This window comes from Drosophila suzukii, chromosome X (assembly GCF_043229965.1).
Source record: "Drosophila suzukii chromosome X, CBGP_Dsuzu_IsoJpt1.0, whole genome shotgun sequence".
Taxonomy (NCBI): domain Eukaryota; kingdom Metazoa; phylum Arthropoda; class Insecta; order Diptera; family Drosophilidae; genus Drosophila; species Drosophila suzukii.
The window spans coordinates 23,566,098-23,587,618 of NC_092084.1; the positions used below are offsets into that span (position 1 = coordinate 23,566,098).

Genomic DNA, 21,521 nt, shown 5'->3' on the forward strand with positions numbered 1-21,521 from the left:
CCATATGTATACCCAAAAATGCATACTGAAGCCAAAAAGCAGCAATCAAGCAAACTTCAAGTCGATGTTTAGTTGAACCCGCGTCTGTACCTATATCGTGTCTAGTGTATATATAGTCAATCCTTTTTTTTTGTTTTTTTTTCTGAAATCTAAACTAAAAAACTGCAAAACCAATAATACTGTCACACGCCATCCAAGATCAAAGGCAACCGCTTGGCTGTTATATAGCGAAAACTGTGGCTTAGCTTTGCACCCAGAAACAACCCAAACCACCCAACCGCAATCTCACCTTGTCTTGCAGTACAGTACAGCATACAGTAAACACTGGCCATGTGCGAATCGATTGTGGAAATGTTGAAAATTAAGGTGGTGCTTTAAAAGAATTAAGAAGCAAGTTTCCTGATAGATGGTAGAAGGTTTTTAAGATTATAACAATTTTCAAAACACGAAAATATTTTAACATTTTTTAGATTTCATTTAATGAGCTTAATTACTTACCTCTAAACTTTACTGTTAAACTACAAATTCTTTTTAAATTTGCAACATTTATTCCAAAGTCCTAATATAATTTTATGATTCCATTTGGAAAAAAATTGGAGATATAACAAATTTAGTTGTTTGAGAATGGTTTTTCTTTGGTCTTGGAACGACTCTAAACAAAAACAAAAACGTCCAAAGCCTTTTACTTTGTCATTTTAAAATCAATTTGAACCTTACTTTTTAAAGGTTATGTTTCCTTATTAAAACTTCCAATAATTCGTAAATCATTTGAGAAACATTTTCCAATCGGCTTGCACATATATAACATAGATGTACATGTGCACAACATACATACAAGCATACCCGCATACATATGAGCATTCCCATTGCTAAGTCGATACTGAAAATATATATATATATATCTTTATATATATATTAATCGATATATGTACTATCAAACATCAAACCCATCTATCACCAAAATTAGAGGCAAAAACATCTAAAGTTGGCCAACCAAAAAGAGAACACAGGACTTTGTGAATGTGAGATAGGAAAGACCTTGCAACCGGACCTTGTCGTTAATCGATAATCAATTAATCAGTCGGCTTAACTTGCGAATGGCTCATATGCAATTAAAAACGAATGACACACAAATCAGGAGACCATGCCTTTCCCCAGCAAAAGAGGGGAAATTCACATCATTTAGCTTCTTGTGCGAATAGCCTTTGCAATTGAGATGGGGAAATATCAATGTCTATCGATTTTGCTTCCAAAACCATCGATAATACTTGTAAAACCACCGATAACTTCGATATTTCGCCATTTCTACTCCGCCTAGCTGTTGTGATATTGATAGATGTTTTGTATTTATGGCCTAATTGCACTGCGAACATTAAATTAATGCAGTTTAAGCTTAGGACTCTTCCGATTACCCCCGGTTAAGTCAAGTGTGGGGTGATTTTGAACTTTAGAAAAAGTGATTTGATAACGAGAAAGTTAAGAAAAAGGATAAAGGTAAAACAGCAACCAAGAAAACAAGAACGAAACCGAGTGAAATGTGCTAATTACACGAGAACACGCACGCTGCTTTCTAGTAAGTACTTGCACTCACACATGCACCAGAGCACACACACACGCACAACACATACACACATACCTATATCTATAAAAAGAAAAAAAAAAGTAAAAATAAGAAATAAAACATAAGACACGAAATGAATTTCAGAGAAGATTCCTAGCCTACGATACTTGAACTTGACTCGGAAATTGCTTCCACCACTAAAACAGAAACCATTAACACACACCTAGGCACACACACTTAAACACCAGCACACCCACACCCACACATACACCCCATTGACGTTGTACTTGTCAAATAATTCATGCTCGTATATTTGAGTGTAATTCATTTTTGTTTAGTCGCAAAAAAACAAAAACCCAATCAATAAATCTCCAATTATAATTAATAAATTATATACTTGTTCTCCTTTTTCTTCCCTTCTCGTTTACTTTTCTTTTTTGGCACACACCAACGAACTAAACAATCGTATACCCATGTGTCTATGTCTATATGCGATTATAAACCCAATCCCAATCGAAATCGAAAAAAAAAATCACAGTTATTCATGATAGATAACTGCGCCGACGATTGGAGGATCGCAATGACATGGCAACGAATTAGTCAAATAGGGTTAGAACTTTTTATATGCGCTATACATCCAATTCCTGGCGAATACTATTTCCAGTGGACGACGAAATTGGCCAATAAGAATAAAACAATTGGCACCGAAATGGTGCCATATGACGTAGCTTTATCATTACCTATGTTCCTTCGATTATATTTAATCTGCCGCGTAATGCTGCTGCATTCAAAGCTATTCACAGACGCATCATCACGGAGCATTGGCGCTCTCAATAGGATTAATTTTAACACAAGGTGAGTTAAGAAATATAAGTAAGTATTATATTTATATTATAATTATAGCATTATTCATTTAAGTTAAGCATATATGCACTCTTTAATATGTCTAAAAGTATGCAGTGAAATTATTAACATCGGTTTTCGGAATGAACTCTTATTGCATACTTTTATACGCTTTTTTGGGATTTTTCAAAATCGCAGTGATTACTAAGTTTTTTTTTTATAATTTTTATAATGCTCCCACTAATTCCCTTATTTGCCAATCCGTTTTAGATTCGTTTTAAAAACTCTAATGACAATATGCCCGGGAACGGTTCTATTGGTTTTCATGGTCTCGCTGTGGATCATCGCATCCTGGACGCTGCGACAGTGCGAAAGGTAATGGCCATATTCAATTATTATATTTATGATATGATATTTATACTTCTTGAGAAGTTAATTTTACTTTATTTTTTTCGTTTGATTTTTGATTGTTCTTATGCTTTCGTTTTATTTTTGGTCTCAATGGTTGATTGGTTTCCTTAGTTTTTCGCTTTTCCGTTTTTCTTATTCCGTACTCCGTTTTGCGTTATCCGTATATCTCTTAAGTTTTACTCTGAACGCCATTTCCGTTTAACGTTCTGATTCAATGTGTTTGCCACTAATACTTTGACATAACTATGTATTTAATATCAATGTATGTATGTACATAAATGTATGTGCCAAGCATTACGTAATGTCTTCTCCAAGAAACTCGAAAAACAAAAACTACTAAACTAAAAAATTAAAACATCTTCGTCACAAGTTGTATTTGCCTTTTTTTTCGTACTCTCCTGTATAACACATATTTTAAAGTTGTTGAATACATATTTTAGAGTCCGGATAAAAGGGGCAAAGGGGGACTTAAGCACAGCCACAGCTTACAACATACACGATACAAAAAAGTAAAAGCGAATGTGCATTGTTGCTTATTCATACGTGCTAAAGAATTTACATGTAGCTTGCATTTTATCCACATACACAAATGAAAACGAAATCCCCGACGAAATACCGAAACTGTAACGAGTTCGAATGCGAATCTGTAACAATCGAAATGCAATTGTCACTGTCACGTAGCGAACGATTGGATAATGGATAATGCTTGCATGTGTTTCAATTTATTTACATTTGGCATTCGGATTCGCTTGTTTTTTACCACTTCCCCCCATCCTCTCCCAAAGAACCCTGATTGCTGATTGCTTTTTTACATTTATCTTGCCTGTACTTTTCCCCTTTTCTGACAACTGACAACTTATCGATAGATTCGATGAAAGTTGATTGAAGTCCTGCACTTATCGAGGGGAAGGGGGCAACAACAACAAAGCAAAAAACACACACTCATACAGATGAAAATTAAAAATCAAAAAGATACCACGTAGAATTGGAGAGTGCAGTAAGAAGAATTGAATGAGAATGCAGAGAAACAAGGTGATGCAAGATCACATAAAAACGCATGGTCACACCGTGCTCCAATTAAAAGTGCAGTCACACTGCGTGCTTTGTATGCATCTCAAGCAAAGTAAAAGTAATAACGGTTCCTTTAAGCCATCTTAGTTCTCTGTATCGCGTTTAAATCGTATAAACATACATGCATATTTATCTTTAAGCCAGTATTAACCCATTTGAAATTTTTCTATACTTTTTTAAAACTTTGAATCTTTGTGTTTGAACGTTGTATGCTAGCTCTGTCTATTTTTCTCTATCGCTCTCTTTTGCCCTTACTTATCTCGCTCCTCTTCTGCAAATTCTTCTTGCTTTTCCAAAGAAAACCATGTATAATGACACCTTTCATAATTGAATTGGCGCACCATACGTCCCTCTCGCTCTCTCTCTATACTGTTCCCAGTCTATTGGCCTTTGGTATCCTGTTTCTGTCCTTTTTCAATTTCCTCTGACCTCTCACTCTCACATTGATGCAATTCAGTTGTTCTTGCGATTCTTACATTATTCATTTAATTTTATTGTGAATTTACGACGTTCCTTATGTTTTTCGTTCTTGTTGTTGTTGCTGTTTAGTTTTGGAAAACGAAACATAACAAAAAAAAATAAAAATAAATCATTCTTACAACGCATATTTATTTAAACAATTAAGCTTTAAATTGTGGACTTAACTGCGCCTGCATTGCTGTAGATCATATCTAAACATCCTTATATATGTAAACAAAAATAAACTTGAAACATAAGTGTTAACTCAAAACGAATCGAAAGGAAAATTAAAGCAAATACCCATCCATATATTTTTGTATAGGGATCCCAAATACATAAGTCTTTCGAGTCAACCGATAAAGCCAACAGCTGTGTTTCAGTATAGTGACGAAGGCATATACACCTCTCCATAAGTTGTTGTTGTTGCTGCTGTTGTTGTTGTCGTCCTTGTTGTTGCGTTGTTCCTGTAGCCAAAATATATCCTCACATGTCTGTGCAGTTTTTTCCATATATACAAACATACATCATACTTATTTTTTGCATCGACTGCACAGGCATGTCGAAAATCGGACAATAACAGCCAAATGACAGAAAAGTAACAGAGAGACAGATGCACTTGTACATCCCTCCTTCTTCTTCGTCTTCTTCCTCAACTACTATATGCCATTTAAATATTCTCGACTTTTATTTTATTTTCGCCTCAGATGAGTGACACGTATTGATTTGCGTGCAACATCCTCCGCTCGATTTGTTTCTGATTTTACCTTTCCCCATTTTCATTACTTTATATTATTTTTGGCACATGGCGATGGACTGTGAACTGTTCAACAAACAAATGAAAAAGCTCATTGAGAAATAAATAACAAAATAAATACAACGAATATGTATGTCCTTCAATTTGAAATCAAGAAAACAAACACCCAAACTCACACAGCCCACGTATATGTATTTATTGTAACGATGTTGAATTTTGTTTCGAAATCCATAATTAATTCGTATCTCAATGTTTTTTTCTGTAGAAATTGGTAGACTTTGTTCTGAATTTCCAAAAAAGTTTATGTTCCGAAATGTCTGTTTTTATAGCCGGGTCCCTCCTATGGTCCCAACTTTATTTTCCGTTTTTAAACATTTATCTATGTGTCTGTATGTGTGTCTGTATGTGTATGTGCGTATTGTTGGAGATCCCTGGAAAATGTATCTTAACCAACCATGCATGCTCTGCTCAGCTCGGATCAAAGCTCTGTGAGTTAGATAATAGTGCAGGGGGGGGGACTGTGAGAAAAAATGTGGGGAAAAAGCAGGAGAAAATTTTTTGTGCGGCATTAAAAGGGTATTTACAAACACCGAACAGACAAGCACAAACGAATATAATGTTAGTGTCCGTTTTTATATTTTAATTTTTTTTAACTCACAATTTGAGCTATTAATAACGTTTTCATTTAGTATTAGTCAGACTGCATGGTCACACTGTACTCAGGAGCGTAGTGTGACCATGCACCTTCTGCTATTTGTGTCAGTGTGTGCTTTGTGTGCATCGAAAGCATATTGTTACTTAATAATAAACGTTCATGTGGTGAGATATTAAAATATAAACATTTTTTTATTTATCAGGAACAACCTTAATACCTAAAACAAATTTTGTTTTCCCAGTGTTTGGCCTCTTGGCATTCATTATGATTTTTTCTTTGCAAATTGCTTAAGCCCTCCATTCACACACAAGCCACCCACACCCACTCGCCCTTCGGAAAACGGCACCCAATGGAGCTGTGCCGGCAGGCATGCTTCAGCATTTAGTGGCCACATCTCTAGGGCTTCAGGTGGTGGCCTCTTCGAGTAGAACAGCGGGGTATTATGGGGCATAACTGCCGGATGGGCCATTTTAGTCGATTTGCATGTAGTCACAAGTGTGCGCCGTTTTGTGTGAGTGCGAAGTACTATATATGTACCAACATATGTGCGCATCTGTGCTGTTCAGATCAAGAGTTATCAGTTGAAAGACAAAGACCCAAATCCCAAGCCCAATCCCAGAACCCCCCTTTCCAATCAGACTTTCATGCCCCGGCAGGAAGAGATGCAGAAGAAGAAGAAGAAGGAGCAGGAAGAGGATAAAAGGAGTATTATTGAGAGGAAAGCAGTTTTTGAACCGATGCCGAAGCAAGTGTTGTAATCAAATTGCCAAACTACTATCCAAACTATAATTATTCAATATTATCCATGTCATTGTATATTTCAAAATATTACCCCGCCGCCCTCTTTACAAAAAGAATCTATCTACCTATCTGTATCTTTCAATCTATCTTACTACCTCGCTCTTATATTCTATTAAGGACTTTTAATTCGTTGCCCAAAAAGAAAAAAACAAGCCAAAAAGATAAAGCAAATTATTTTCCTGTTTCATTTAATTTCCTTCTTGTTTTTTGTTTTCCCTTAACAAATTTTTTCTTTATTTTTGCGTTTTGTAATTGTTTTAATTATTTCTTTGATTTCCGTTGTATTTATGAGTACTCTTTTAATACATGGAAATTGTCTAAAAATATGAAACAAATTTATCAAATTGTATTCTTAATTTCTCTGGAGAACAAAAAACCAAAACCAAAAAAAAATAGAAAAATTTAAACAAAAAATGTTCACATAATTTCACATCTGTTTATTTGTTTACTCCACTTCTCACCCTACTTCTGTATCCACAAATTGCAAAAAAAAAAAATATATATACCAACAAAAATGTATGAAATCGAATATATATATGAAAAATACCAAACAACAACCGAATAACCGCAACTTGAATACGCATACGAAATACGCACTACGCATCTGAAATACCGAATTCTCTATATATATTTTTGTATACTGAAAACCGCAAAAAAAAAACGTAAAACCGCTAACGAAAAAAAATACAACAACGGCAAAACAAAAATCAATAAAACCAAACAAAAAACAAACGTATCATAAATGAAAAATCAAAACGAAATGACTGAAATTCGTACCCCATATATTCCCACAATGCCAAACGCATGCCGATAAATTCCAAACCAAAAACCGATATGATCCGAACCGATTCGATCCGCAAAAAAAGGTTCCACGATGAGGAGCACGCGAATTTGCTAAACTCCATGTGGCTAACAGCCATCACATTTCTGTGTGTCGGCTACGGCGACATTGTGCCAAACACGTACTGTGGACGCGGTATCACCCTCACCTGTGGCATGGTGGTAAGTATTTCCTCAAAAACCTAAAGAAAAAAGTCCTCAAACCTCAAAAAAATACCAAAAATAAACAAAGACTCCCAAAAACTCCATTTATGATACCGAAAATACCTTAAAAATACCAAAAACAAACTAAATTAAAATAAATACCAAAAATAGAACAGTACAGAACAGAACAGTTGCAAAGATTAAAACAGAACAGAAAAAAAAATATACATTTCTTTATTCAAACAATAAGGAAATCCTATAATAAGATAAACAATAAACTACAACAACAACAAGTACATACATCATCATCAACAAAAACAGCAACAACAACAGCAAACAGCAAACTTTCATGCATAAAAATATGAGAAATCAAAACCCATCGCAAGCAGAAGTGAAAGTAGTAGAATATAAAGAGGAGAAGGTGGAGGAGGAGGAGAAGGATGATAAAGGGGGGGCCCCAGAAAAGTAGCCGCCATTGAGGCGCCCCCGAAAAAATAAAAAGAAAACAAAAACCCCCGCTCCGCACAAATGTACATACATAGTATTTTATAGTAATTGTACCTGCCAAATCAACCGATACACACGCACGCACACAGTTCTCTTTACACAGAGCGATGCAGAATCTCTAGAGATTTGAAATTTCTCTACATTTCCCTCTGAATATTTCACAAACAAATTGTATCACTAAGTTTTGATAGAAAGATTGTTTTCAATATTATCATCTACATTCCAAATTTTTATTTTGGCATCACAGAATCTATAGAGTTTTGCAACACTGGATTTTTGTCTTATACAGTAAATTTGCTCAAATTTTAGGAGCAAGTTTTTTAAAACCTTTCATTTGGCTGGTCTTAAGTCACCTAATTTCTGTGTGCTGCCAAAAAATTTTAAAATTTTGTTGGATGAAAATAATATAAGAAATATTCAAATTTAAAAAAATACCAGATATTAAAAAAATTTTAGAATAATATACCAAACATTTGTAATAGTTAATAAGCAAAAAAAAAAAACAATGATAACATTAAATTCAATATATTTTAGAGTAATAGTATTGAATTAGATACGAGGAAAATTTAAAGAAATTTCGATGTTCGATATGAAAGATGCTTAAATGTTACACATTATTTTCACTGTGTACGTGTGTGGGCGTATTCCCTGACCTATCTTGTCGTCGTTCTCTTAATCCCTCCCCCCTCCCCTTGCCGCCCTTACCAAGATATAAATTCAAATTCAAATATCCAAAATCCGTTTTGATGGAGGCTCCACCCACACAAACAAGAGGAGGAAAAAGAACACATATCCATTTTTCGTAGCATACATTTCAGCGCACATATTTTAGATTCCGTTTTGTCTGCCCAAATCGTCGCCAAAACAACAAAAACAAGAAAAAAAGCCAAAATAAACTGAAAAAATGCGGAAAGCAAATGTCAAGCAATAGTTCCATATCTATATCCATCTCGCTCTATCTGGTTTTTGTTTCACTCAGACCGCGATTAATACAAGCAAACACGACCTTCCCACACACACACACACACACTGGCAATCTGTTGTAAATCATCACCCAAATAAATAAACATACATATATGTTACCACCCACTTTGTGTGCGTGTGTGTGTTTGTGTGCTGTATTATAAGCATAAGCATACTTATATATATTTAAATATATGTGCATAATCACCACGTGTGTGTGTGTGTGAGTGTGTTTTTGCAGCATTAAAGAGCGCAGATAACAATGTAACTTTTCTTTTTGTCCTTTTTCTGCCAGCAAAAACTAAAACAAAAAAATCCTGACACACACACACACACAACCACAGATATATTTTAAAGAGGAAGCAGAGGAAAAAACCGAGAAAAGTTTTTGCTTCCTGGCAAAAACAAAAACAAAAATCAAAACAAATCTTTTCTGACAGCCCCGGCAAATTCTATTAATGTGCACATATAACTGTCTGGGTGTGAGTGTGCCTGTGTGAGTGGCTCGGTGTGTGTGTGTGTGTGAGCCTTGGAAAATTAAATTGAATTGTTTTCTGCACCCTAGAAGCTCCATTCTTAAGAAAATCACTAGATTACATAAAAAAATATAAATACATATTTTCAACTCTCACATTTTTGTACAGCAAGCTTACATTGGGCTAAAACAAAAAAAACCCCAAGGTTGTACATATATACATATATATTAACGGTTACGTTCATAACTGTCAACATTTCAATATATCCGAAAATCAAAAACCTCTCCCCCAAAAAAAAAAAAACAATATAAACCCCATCAAGCTCTTTTTGAACCACTGTATTGTGTGCGCTCACCCGTTTACTCGTCCATTTGTTGTTAATCTCGTTTTCCTATATGCAAAATGCCCATTCTAACTTTTACCTTTCGTTTCCACAATTGTTAATTTTTCCGTTGTATCGTTTATCGTTTTTGTTACTATTTTCGTTACGATTTTATTGTTTGATTTTTACGTTCGACTTATTTTACCTGTGCCAATTTAGTTGTTTAATGGATTCTTATGGTTTATTTTTTGAACATTAAGCCAACAATACGATATTTTTCTCTATCTCTCTTTCCCTTTCATTTAAAAAAAAAATAAACGCGTGTATTCAATTTGACCCCTGAAACTGAAACTGAAACTACAACTGATTAAATCCATACTCCATAATCAATTCAAAAAAAAATATATATATATTTCGAACCAAACAAAAATATATATGAAACGAAAAAAAACTGAAATCGATATCAAAATCGCGTGCTGGTTTATGGAACAGATTTCATGATGAAGAACATGCGAATCTTTTGAATGCAATGTGGCTGATAGCGATAACATTTTTGAGTGTTGGTTTCGGTGATATTGTTCCGAATACGTACTGTGGACGTGGTATCGCTGTCAGTACAGGAATAATGGTGAGTTTTTAACAACAAAATATTACCAACAATTGCACACAACATAACAATCAAGAATTATATGTTCAACAAAAGAAAAAAATTATTTGTGGAAAATTAAAATATATCAAGATCTTTCAAACAGAACAAAATCACGTGTAAATAATTACATAAGCTGCATACGAATGTTTACCCGCCCACCACAACCGCCCCTCGCCGCCACTTTTAACAAACAAACACAAAGAAAAAAAATATATTAAAATCTAAACTCACCTGAATCGTAATATTTCTAGTTAAAACTGTACATACATTTATCCAAAAAAAACCTAGTTGAATCACCAAAACGAGCTTAAGAACTTTGAGTTGAGGAGAAAATCGCATGTTTTTAGGCAAAACCAAGATGAGATTGAGCAATTTTCCAGTCGAGTGAAGAAACCAAGAAAATAACTATAAATAAATCGCTAATCAAGCATAGGAATTAGTGCTTATAACCGAATTAAATATTTCTTTTCCATACTTCTATCTTTCTCCACTTTTTATCCAGTTCTGCTTTTGTGTGGCTTACTTTCCTTCTCTCTCTCTATAATATATAACTACTATATTTCGATTTCCCCCTCTACCAGTCGTCTGACTATCTTGCTTATTTCTTAGACTTTTTGAGATATTTATCATGTCGTAGTGGTCCAAAAAACTTAATAAAAATACAAAAAAAAAAAAAAAAAGTAATTAAAGCTATGATAGATATTTCCAATCCTAACTTAACTATGAATTGTGATTTATGGTTTCGACTTTGTTCCCTAGCTAATTGTTTCGTACTTATGTGTGTATGTAACTCTCTGCCAGACACCTCTAACTGTTGTATTACATATAGACATGTGCCGAACCCGAATCCATTAACTCTTTTGATATTACTCTAATCCGAATCTAAACGCCACATCCAACTCCGTATCTCTAAATTCTAACCAAAAACGTTGCTGCATTCGAATCTATCCATCTATATCGTAATATCAATTAGAAGGAATTCATCCAGACATCCATACTCATTCAACCCACTCACCCATTAATCGTTCAACCATCGAGAAGCAAACGAAATAACAAAGTGAAAAGAAAAAAAAAGAAAACAGAAAAAGAAAAAAGAAAAGAAGAAAAATAGAACAAACTAAAACATAACATATATACATGTTGTAACATCCATAAAATTACTATATCTATTGTGAGAGCAACAAAAAAAGTTCTGGACTATATAACTTGATAAACAAAAGCAACTTTCATTTTGAATGCATAAACCAAAAGTGAAAATAACCAACTGACATTACAGATGGCCGGGCACCCAACCCCGAAAACCCAGAAAACCCATAAAACCACCCCCAAACAAAAAAAAACATCAAAGAAAATGAGTGCAATTGTGTCACAATTAAGAAAATTGCCTTTGACCATTCGCCAATTTCAGCCAATTTGGGGAAATTCTCTTCTTGTTAAGAATATTGCAACATTTTCCTTAGATATCATACTATTATCTATAATTTGGGTCAGATTTTGTATTCTATTTCAATGATTGGAAAATAATTTCAACAATTTGTTGGTTAGTCATCAGTGAAAACGTACTTAGCGAGTTCTATAACTCTATAACTAGAAATAAATTGTATATTTTTTTTAGTGCTATACAAATGTAATGTTTTTTCAATAGAACAGCATTTTAAAATTAAATTTTTATAAAATATTAATATTATTAGGGTGTTGGATATTTTCTCGATTCAGTATATATTCCTTTAATATTAAGGCACTTTTCTGTATTTGACCAAGTAATACCTATAACTAATATATGCACTTACGGAGTTGGGTGTCCGGGGCTCCCAGATACCAGATCCCAGATCTCCGATCTCAGATCAGGTCGAAACTCACCTCAGTTGCGCGCGCTATTCGAAAACCAAAGCCCAATCTCACCACTCTCCACATCGTCGTTACAGGGCGCCGGCTGTACGGCTCTACTTGTGGCCGTAGTTTCCCGGAAACTGGAGCTGACCCGTGCCGAGAAGCATGTGCACAACTTCATGATGGACACGCAGTTGACCAAACGGGTATTGATCGTGTTCCAAGTCTCAAGTCTCAAGATATGATCCGATTCGATGCGACCGACTGACCAAACCGGAGATACTCGTACTCGTACCATATTAACCAAAAAAAAAACAAAAAACAAACATATACCATGTACATACCATGTATATCCATATTGCATTCTAATTACTTTGTATACGTTTCTTCTTTGGACCAAAATTTAGCTGAAAAATGCTGCGGCGAATGTTCTGCGTGAAACTTGGCTCATTTACAAACATACAAGACTAGTAAAACGGGTTAATCCCGGCCGTGTAAGAACCCACCAAAGAAAGTTCCTTCTAGCTATATATGCGTGAGTATTTTTAGAGATCTATCAACAACCAATCAACCAAACAACTAACCAAACCAAACCAAACCAACCAATAACTAAGAACGAATACCAATCAAAAAGATAATAACTTAAATCGAAATGAGTGCCTAAGAACTTTACTAAGAACCAAAATGATATCAGATCGAATTAGTAGTAGACCCCAGGGTCTTTGGATTGGGGAAATCATTGATCGTATATGTTCTGTCGCTTTTTCGTCTCTATCTATTCTCGTGAAACAAGCTCTCATTTGTCCACATAAATATCTGTACGTTATATGTTTGTCAGATTAGTTGCAAAAAAAAAAAGAAAGTATCCGTTCCCTGGTTCGTAAAACTAACCCTGTCCTGTTTCCTGTCCTGACGCCCTCCATTCATATTTAGAATCGAATCATCTTTGTGCCCATCAATTAATCGTAGAAAAGCTTTTGGGAAAGCCATCCATCAGATATCTGTATATACATCCGTACGTAAAGAAAGTGTAACCTTAACGAAAAACGAAAAAATACGAACTAATTAAAATACTAAAAACGATAATTACCTAACAAGTACTAAACTGAAATGTTGAAACCACAAATGATTGAACTCGTTTTACTAGCCTGTAAATAGGTTGTAAAGCCCTGTTTTTACGTTATGCAATAACCGAGACTAGCCACATAACCTAGCATGCTGCGTTAAATATTCTAGAATCTCGTATCTAAAACTATCGCAATATCATCTGTGCTTTTGCCTAGTGCCCAAATGTCATTACATCATAATTACTAACTGCCAAACGAAAAATCAAAAGGCCATCACAGCATTCCATTGCATTCGTAACACCCGATTCTTGTACTCTGTCCAAAACTTCTGATCCCGTCCCATTAAATCCTGTGTATCGTCTTAGTTTCATCTTGCCACCTCATATTTTACGCCCGGGGATTGGCTTAGGGTCTGCCGAATGATATGATGATACTTTTACGATACGATTTTCTGCAATTTTAACGCCCAAAAAGAAATATGGAATTTTTTGCTTACTCCTGTATAATCTTTATATAAACTACGGCACAACGAATTCTTCACACCAAAAAAATAATAATAAACAAATAAATAACATTTTCAGTGAATCTTATCTATGAGCAGTGCGATTCGTAACTATAAAGATATATGGACTTGCCTCTAGAACTTTAAAAATTATACTTATCTATCGGACATTTTAAATTATCTTATAAATTTGTGTTTTTAAAGTTTCGAAACCCAATGCTACCTATTTGTCCGATATGTAATAATAATCTATTTGAGTGATTTTCCTGGATGGAAAGAGAGTTTTCGGCTAGACGAAACGAAGAATCTTCCACACTCAAATAATTAATCGTTTGTGAGTGTGTTTTCATTGTAAGAAAATGCCTAATTATTTTTACGCGCTTAGTATTATGTGTTGGCGATCTAACAAATTGAATTTAAATAATTTTCTCTATAATATTGATGATTCTTCCGATGCGATGCAGGTTGCGAAAAGTAAAAATGGATCAGCGCAAACTAATGGATAATGCAAACACAATAACTGACATGGCCAAGGTAGTTAGAAAACAGAAAAAAATACAGTCGAACTTCGTTATTGATTACTTTTAAATAATAATTTAAACAATTAAACTGCAGAAATCGATAGACAATGACTAACCGATAACGATTTTTGCTTTGAAAGCAAGAACCTTCTATTTATATCGATAGGATATTTTTAATAGATTATTCCAGAGAAATCACATTGATTTGCTTACAATCAAAGATATTTCTGTTTGAGATTTGATTTATCGAGGTTCGACTGTATGGCTTTATAGAACACACTTGATTTGTGATTGAGCCGTTGTGTAATGCATGTTTGTGATTGTGTGAATACCGTTCGCAGACACAAAACACGGTCTACGAGATAATATCGGACATGTCTAGCCGTCAGGATGCCATCGAGGAGCGCCTAACCAACCTAGAGGACAAAATGCAGAGCATACAAGTATGACAAACAATCGGTGCTGGTTTATTTCAGTTGTGATTTACTAAAAACCCATTCCCCCTTTGGAAATATTTTATTGCAGGAGCACATGGAAAGCCTTCCAGACCTATTGTCTCGATGTCTGACCCAGCACCAGGAGCGGATCGAGCAGCGGCGGAACTTTTTACATCCTGACACAGCTGCAGTTGCCCCCATTCAAGCGCCAACGCCCCAATCGATGTTCAATGCAGCGCCCATGCTGTTTCCCCATTCTAGGTGAGTCGTCCCCTCTCTTTCTCTCGCCTCTCTCTCTGTTTGTCTCTGTCTCTTTTTCTCTGTCTGTCTCTGTCTCTGTCTATCTCTATATGTCTATGAGCCATGCCCATTATCCTCATCCAAGCACAGACACACACTTAAATCCATCCATATGTCTATATCATTAAAGCGAGATTTGTGCTTGTCATTTCAATTTGTTTTTGTTCGTTCGTCTGCGAGTCGTTTGTCTCCTTGCCGGGAATATCGGGGTCCCTAGATCCCCCCACATCCCAAAAAACATCCCCTATACGAACCCATCCATTCCGTCATCTCGCGTACTCATTTGTAAATATATACTACGTAGTTGTCCATTGCACACACTTGATACCTCCAAATTACAACCCAAAATCCCTGTGGCTACCCAAAAAAAAAAAAAAAATTGTATATATTAAAAGAGAAACCTACTCCGTCTTCTATGCAAGATTCAAGTGATTTAAGACTGTGATTGAGAAAATTATAGTTTATATCTTAGAGAAAGTCAATTGAAGTAAAGAAGTTCATTTTTTGTTCCTGTTTTCCTTTTATTATAAGTTTATACATTAAAAAAAAAGGTTAGAAGGACATTACAAGTACATTTACAAAAGGAAACCATTAAAAAAATCCTTGAGGTTACTTTTTTGGCTCTTCTTTTATTTTTCTATCTTTGGACGAACACTAACCTTAGGGCTTTCAATTTTCTATTTATTTCTCTTTATTGACTCTTCATGGCTTTCCATCACTCTGACATTTCATGATTTCCATCGAATCAAACCATGGCCATTAACTACAAAAAAAAAACAGAAACAAAAATTTGATTTATTTTTGAAAGCGTACTTGATAACGACAATTAACATACTGCTTTTTGCATAGAAGTGTTCCCTCATCCAATAACGCCGCTGCTACTTACCATTGGCCAACAAGCCCTATTTTGCCACCTATATCTAGTAGAACACCACATTTAGTGCCTGATACTCACATGCCATCAAATGGATCTGCAGTTAATAGCTACGCATCTTCCAACAAATACGGCAGCTGAATATCAGAAAGAGAGCGCTCCAACTCCGTGATTAACATCGAGATGCTAACAATAAGGCCGGATCGATGCTGGCCAACATCATCATCAACATCCGCACCCCAAAACTTAACATCAACATCAATGTCTACGTCAAAGTCTAAACCCGAATTCGCGATCGCCGAGACAGCGCTGAGGCAACGCGGGCCATCGCCGTCGTTATCGTTATCGAAATCATCGACACAATCGCAAGACCAACACATTTTGCATCAGATAAGTGGGCTGGAAATGGAAAGAGAGATAATACCAATATCAGTGATACCCGAAGATGCCGAATCGAACACGAATAGCAACTGTTCGCCCGATCAGCAAAATGTGCACATGAGTACAGTACCGCCATCGAGTTCAACGCCCGCATTCACAGCGACCGGAAGCGGAACTAGCGGTGGCATTGTCAAATCGATAACGATGAACGAACCGATTGCGACGGAGAGTGGCAAGCCGATTGCCTCGAATAAGTTTACTAGGAAAAGAGAACGTGTATGCAATAATAGTAGTTAATAGTGTTAGCTATAGTGATAGGAATAATAGAGGTAATAGTAATATTAGTAATTCTACAAGTCGAATTTCGAACTCGGCCTTTTGTAAATAAGCCTCTTCGAGATGAGAAAAAAAGTCAAATGTTAGCATATACATATAATATACATACATAAAACAAACACACATACTATATATCCGTAACTGTATGGATGTATAGCCCTCCCAAAAAAAATAAAACTCCCAAAAAAACAACCCAAAAAAAAAACAATAACAAAAAACCAAACAGAATATATGTATACATATATATACAATTATGTAAATTTTTTTTTTCTAAGTTTTAGGCTAAATGTATTTGTAATATTTCACCTTGGGCCAAGGCAGCCTGTACTTGCATACTAAAATACATAACATAACATAGCATAACATAGTGTGCATGTGTGTGAATGCGAGTGTACAGGGCGAGAATGGTTAGAAAGTAAGGTCATAGGACATATATAGATCGTAGGACAGCAGCATGTACGAGTAGAATCGAAGTATATAAACGAATAACGCTCAGCAAAGCAAAAATAGCAAAAGTAAACCTGAAAAATCTGGCACCATAAGACCCCACTAGAGACCAGTATCTGTATACCCCTAGTAGAACTGCAAACCCATACATATGTTCCCAGAGAAAGGCAACCCCCCTTGAAAGATCCCCCTTAGCACTTCCGTTTCCGGTGCATTCAACCAACTGCAACACATCCACGAACATGGCAAATTCTAGTGTCCGTCTGTCCAAAATTTGTGTGTAAATATATATAAAGAGATATATGTATATGTCTGTATCCGAAGGATGTGTGTCTGACCTGACTGTGTGTGCAAGGCGAAAGTGAAAGCATACGAGGAACCCATAAAAAAAACCCCCAACAATTATATACAAAACGAGCATAACGAAAAAAACTAAAATACCCCCCCCCAACCAAGAACAATGAAAAACTATCTAACTGTAAAATGTATGTTACGAGATTTAGAAAACAGCGAAACCAGAAAACCAAATAGTAAGAGATAGAAAACAAAAACAAAAGTAAATAAATGAAAACTACGGAAAACCCCAAAAAAAAAACGAGGATAAAGATAAACAAACACACACAAATGAGAGTTCTTACTTAACATCTACTAGCTCTGGCTTTAACTAAACTAACGAAACATGTTTAAAGGAAACAAGTTTGTTGTTGTCTTCTTTTTCTACACATATATTATAATATATATAGTATATATACATATATATTTTTTCGTTGTTGTTGTTTTTTGGCCTATTCTTTTCTACCAAGAATTATTAACTCAATTAAGAACCTGAATAGCTTTCGAACGAAGTTTAAGACGATGATATAATGATATAGTAGCGTAGACAAAACCAAGAAACAATTGAGAAGAAATTCAAGAAAACGAACCTATTTAGTATAGTCTACATACTAAAGTGAACAATTTTAATTGAAATTTTGTAACATATTAAAAGTAATTCGCATTAATATACAAACTAGCTGGTAAATGTGTAACAACGGAACAAACTACAAGCTCCAGATAGAAAATAATAGAACCGAAACGAAAAGAAGCGGATTGAAATTGAAATTGATATGAAATTGAAATTGAAAAGAGTAGAGCAGAATAGTTTAGACATAATAGCAGAAGTGGCCGAGCTACGTAAAGATTTTCTAAAGATTCTAAAAGGAACATTATATATACTATATACTTACTATAAAGTATTAACTGAGAGCATCGAAGTTATTTAAAACCAAAAGAAAAACAAAGCAAAAATAAAGTAACAAAAAATTAGGTAATATGCAACCTTCTGACGCTTTGTTAGGTTCCCAAATGTAAGGCAAAAGAGATATACAACTGAATTCCCCGAATAGTGCCCCGCCCTCCCCAAAAATCCCGGTTCCTACCACGCCCCGTCTCCCAATTTCCCAGTCAGTAAGACAGACTCTGCATATTATACAGAACCAGGGCCAGAAAGGATCAAAATATCTGTAAACTATAGATTATATAGCCATAGGATGCAGTCCACTTTAGCCAACTAATAAGAGTATCAAAGTTTTGCCGTATTGATTTTCCACATCTCCAAAACCCCTGGCTTGAGTTTGATTTTATGAAAAAGAAAAGCCCATAAAGTTCCCCCAATTGTCTGATAGGTCTTAACTTATATACATGCAACAAAAACCCCAGACAAGTAAATGAGTCAAAGGAGAAGAAACAACAAACAAACCAACTAAATGAACCCTTAAACAAATGTGTGTATACCTATTTATAATATTGAATATTTAAATTGAAAAGAACGTTCAAGACTGCTGTCAAAATAGCTTTATCACAATAAATAACAAAGATCTACACAAGACGACAACACACCAAACAGAACAGAACAGAACAGATCAGAACTATACTAAAGAGATCGATGAATATCGGTTATCGAATCGGAACAGACACCCAAAGACACACAATAACACACAGATTCTGAAACGAGATATGGAATGCGCCCAGCTTTAACGTTATGTATTTATGCATATTTGGGTTTCAACTCTACAACAACTTAAAACGAATACGCAAAATAATACCGAACAAGGATCGATATACGATTAACAATTAACGATATACGATTAAAATCAAATCGAATTGAATTGAATAATTGGTACAAGATCAAAATCCCGTTTGAACTGGTTTCCTAAGCCCCACAAAATACCTTTAAACACGAGATAAAAACCAAAAACTTTGATATGAGGGACCGAATTTCCAAAGACAGGTCTTTATTATACAAAATACCGAAAAACTTTAAACCAAAATAACAAAGCAAAAGCAAACCAACTAACAAAGAATTCCTACAAAAACTGAGCCCAAAACAGTAACAATTTATAATACCGAAGATTTTTAGCCGCTTTTGAGCTGGGATATAAAAAAGAAAAGAAACAAAAAAAACACAAATAAGGATCGTATTGCACAATGTCCTTGGTTGACTTTCGTAACGTCATACATAGGTCCGAGTCCCACGTCCAGCTTTTGTGTATATTATGTATTTCTGTTCACGTAAACCAGAATTGAATCAAAAAAATATATATTTTCTTTTCTTTAGCGAATCATAGAGCTCAAGGGGTACTTTGAGAATCACGCTTCAGCCGAAACTCTTCTAGCCAAACCAGGTCCAATAGAACATACATATAGCCCAGCCAATGCCAACGCTACAAAAACTGGATTCGAGTTTTCGAAAATGTATCGAACCGGATTATGACGAAAACGCAGTCATTTTGGTGAATTTACACGCTAGGAACTAGAAAAGGGTCCTCCCAAAAATATCCCCCATAACCCTTCCCCCTCCCCGCGCCCCCAACTAGAGCGAGGTATGCAAAATATATATGGTTACATATACAATATCTAGATATACAACACACATATACTCGTATATACATGTACAGACGGTCTATGAGGTATATACCAAGCCCTAAAAACCAAAAAACCCAAAACCCCACACTAATAAGATCATATTTGACTTTATATGTATTATAGTAATGTATTCAGTAGCTAAATCGAAAGCCGAAGCAAAGACCAATTTATTAACAACAAACTAATAAGAAAAACCCAAATGGAAAACAATTATTATGTTAAATAAAACAATAAAAATGTAAGAGAAGGAAGAAACAATTTTTTATTGAAAAAAAAAACCAAGTAAACTAGAATGCATTGCATGAATTAAACAAAGAGAAGAAAAACTAATAGAAACCCAAAACTTAACTAACGAATGTCAACTAAAACTAAACCTACACTAATGCTAAAATTGAAGTAAATTAAAATTAAAACCACTAAAAAGGAAAAAAGATTTAATTTCTAAAAGAAATAAAGTAAAAAACTAAAAGAAAAAAACAGAAAAAATTCAGTGGCTAATGAAATAGTTTATTTTGAATTTACTGTATTGTATATTTAAATTTAAAAAGGGAAACCCCAAACAAAATATATTGTTATATCTTATCGAGGAACCGTGTTTTGCAAAAGCTTTAATATTTAGGGTGCCTACATTTGCTAAATTAGTATTTTACGATTTAAAAACAAAAAAAAAAACCAAACCTAAACCTAAACCCAACACCTACATACACGAAATAGTAAAATGCTTGATTGAAAAACGATCCCAAAAAGTTAGGAACGTCGCTTTCCAAAACGAATACACTGAACAAAAACAAAAAGAAAACCAAAACCGATACCAAAACAAATTAAGAACAACTAACAGCTAAAGCAAATATTGTATTTGTATTTGAGATATGAATTTTAAGAATGTTTATTAGACTTACGATTTGTTATTTTGTATACATATATATATTATATGTATTATGTATGTAGTATAAACTGATCTGATCTGATGACGATTGTAATTGTTTTTTTTTTGCTCATTAAGCATTTACCTCATAAGAATTCCCACTATTTATAGCAAATTTACCATATTACATAAAATCAATTGCTGTACTGTTATAATGTACAACCCCAAGGAAACGATAAGTAAAAGAAAGAAGAACCATAACAAGAGAGAGATCGATGAAAGTCGAGGGGAAAGAGGAAAACTCATAAAACTGTAAATTATTAATTAATGAAGAAAAAACCAAAGAGAATAATTGAAATTTTAACAATAATAAAGGGCTTTGTATGAAAGAAAAACAAACAAAAACTGAATAAAAATAAAATAAAAGTAAAAATTGGGAATGGATGTTTTTAATTGGTGGATTACGAAATGGGATTTTGAAGAAAATATTCAATTTTCTAGGCTTTTGTTGTTGTCATAAGTTGGTAAAATAAAGATGACCACATAAAAGTTTAGGAGATGATTTACATTATATAACTATTTTAAGAAGTGGTCCTAAAAA

The 21,521-nt window shown here is 34.6% G+C and overlaps 1 protein-coding gene across 14 annotated transcripts in view; it reads left to right on the forward strand.

Moving 5' to 3' along the window:
* SK (small conductance calcium-activated potassium channel) overlaps positions 1-19,894 on the forward strand; it is a 67,096-nt gene extending 47,202 nt beyond the window's left edge. For 5 of the 14 annotated variants that reach the window (XM_017067611.4, XM_017067615.4, XM_017067618.4 and 2 more), the window contains 9 exons: positions 2,100-2,416; positions 2,675-2,779; positions 10,300-10,435; positions 12,382-12,492; positions 12,694-12,821; positions 14,320-14,389; positions 14,718-14,819; positions 14,902-15,074; positions 15,963-17,746. In XM_017067611.4, the coding sequence (XP_016923100.2) occupies positions 2,100-2,416; positions 2,675-2,779; positions 10,300-10,435; positions 12,382-12,492; positions 12,694-12,821; positions 14,320-14,389; positions 14,718-14,819; positions 14,902-15,074; positions 15,963-16,128 (1,308 nt within the window). In that variant the 3' untranslated portion in view covers positions 16,129-17,746. Of the gene's footprint in view, positions 1-2,099; positions 2,417-2,674; positions 2,780-7,421; positions 7,959-10,299; positions 10,436-12,381; positions 12,493-12,693; positions 12,826-14,319; positions 14,390-14,717; positions 14,820-14,901; positions 15,075-15,962; positions 17,747-19,747 lie in introns of those variants that run through there. The other 9 variants (XM_017067616.4, XM_036821131.3, XM_065867637.2 and 6 more) reach the window with 8 other exon arrangements.
* The last annotated feature ends 1,627 nt before the right edge of the window (positions 19,895-21,521 follow it).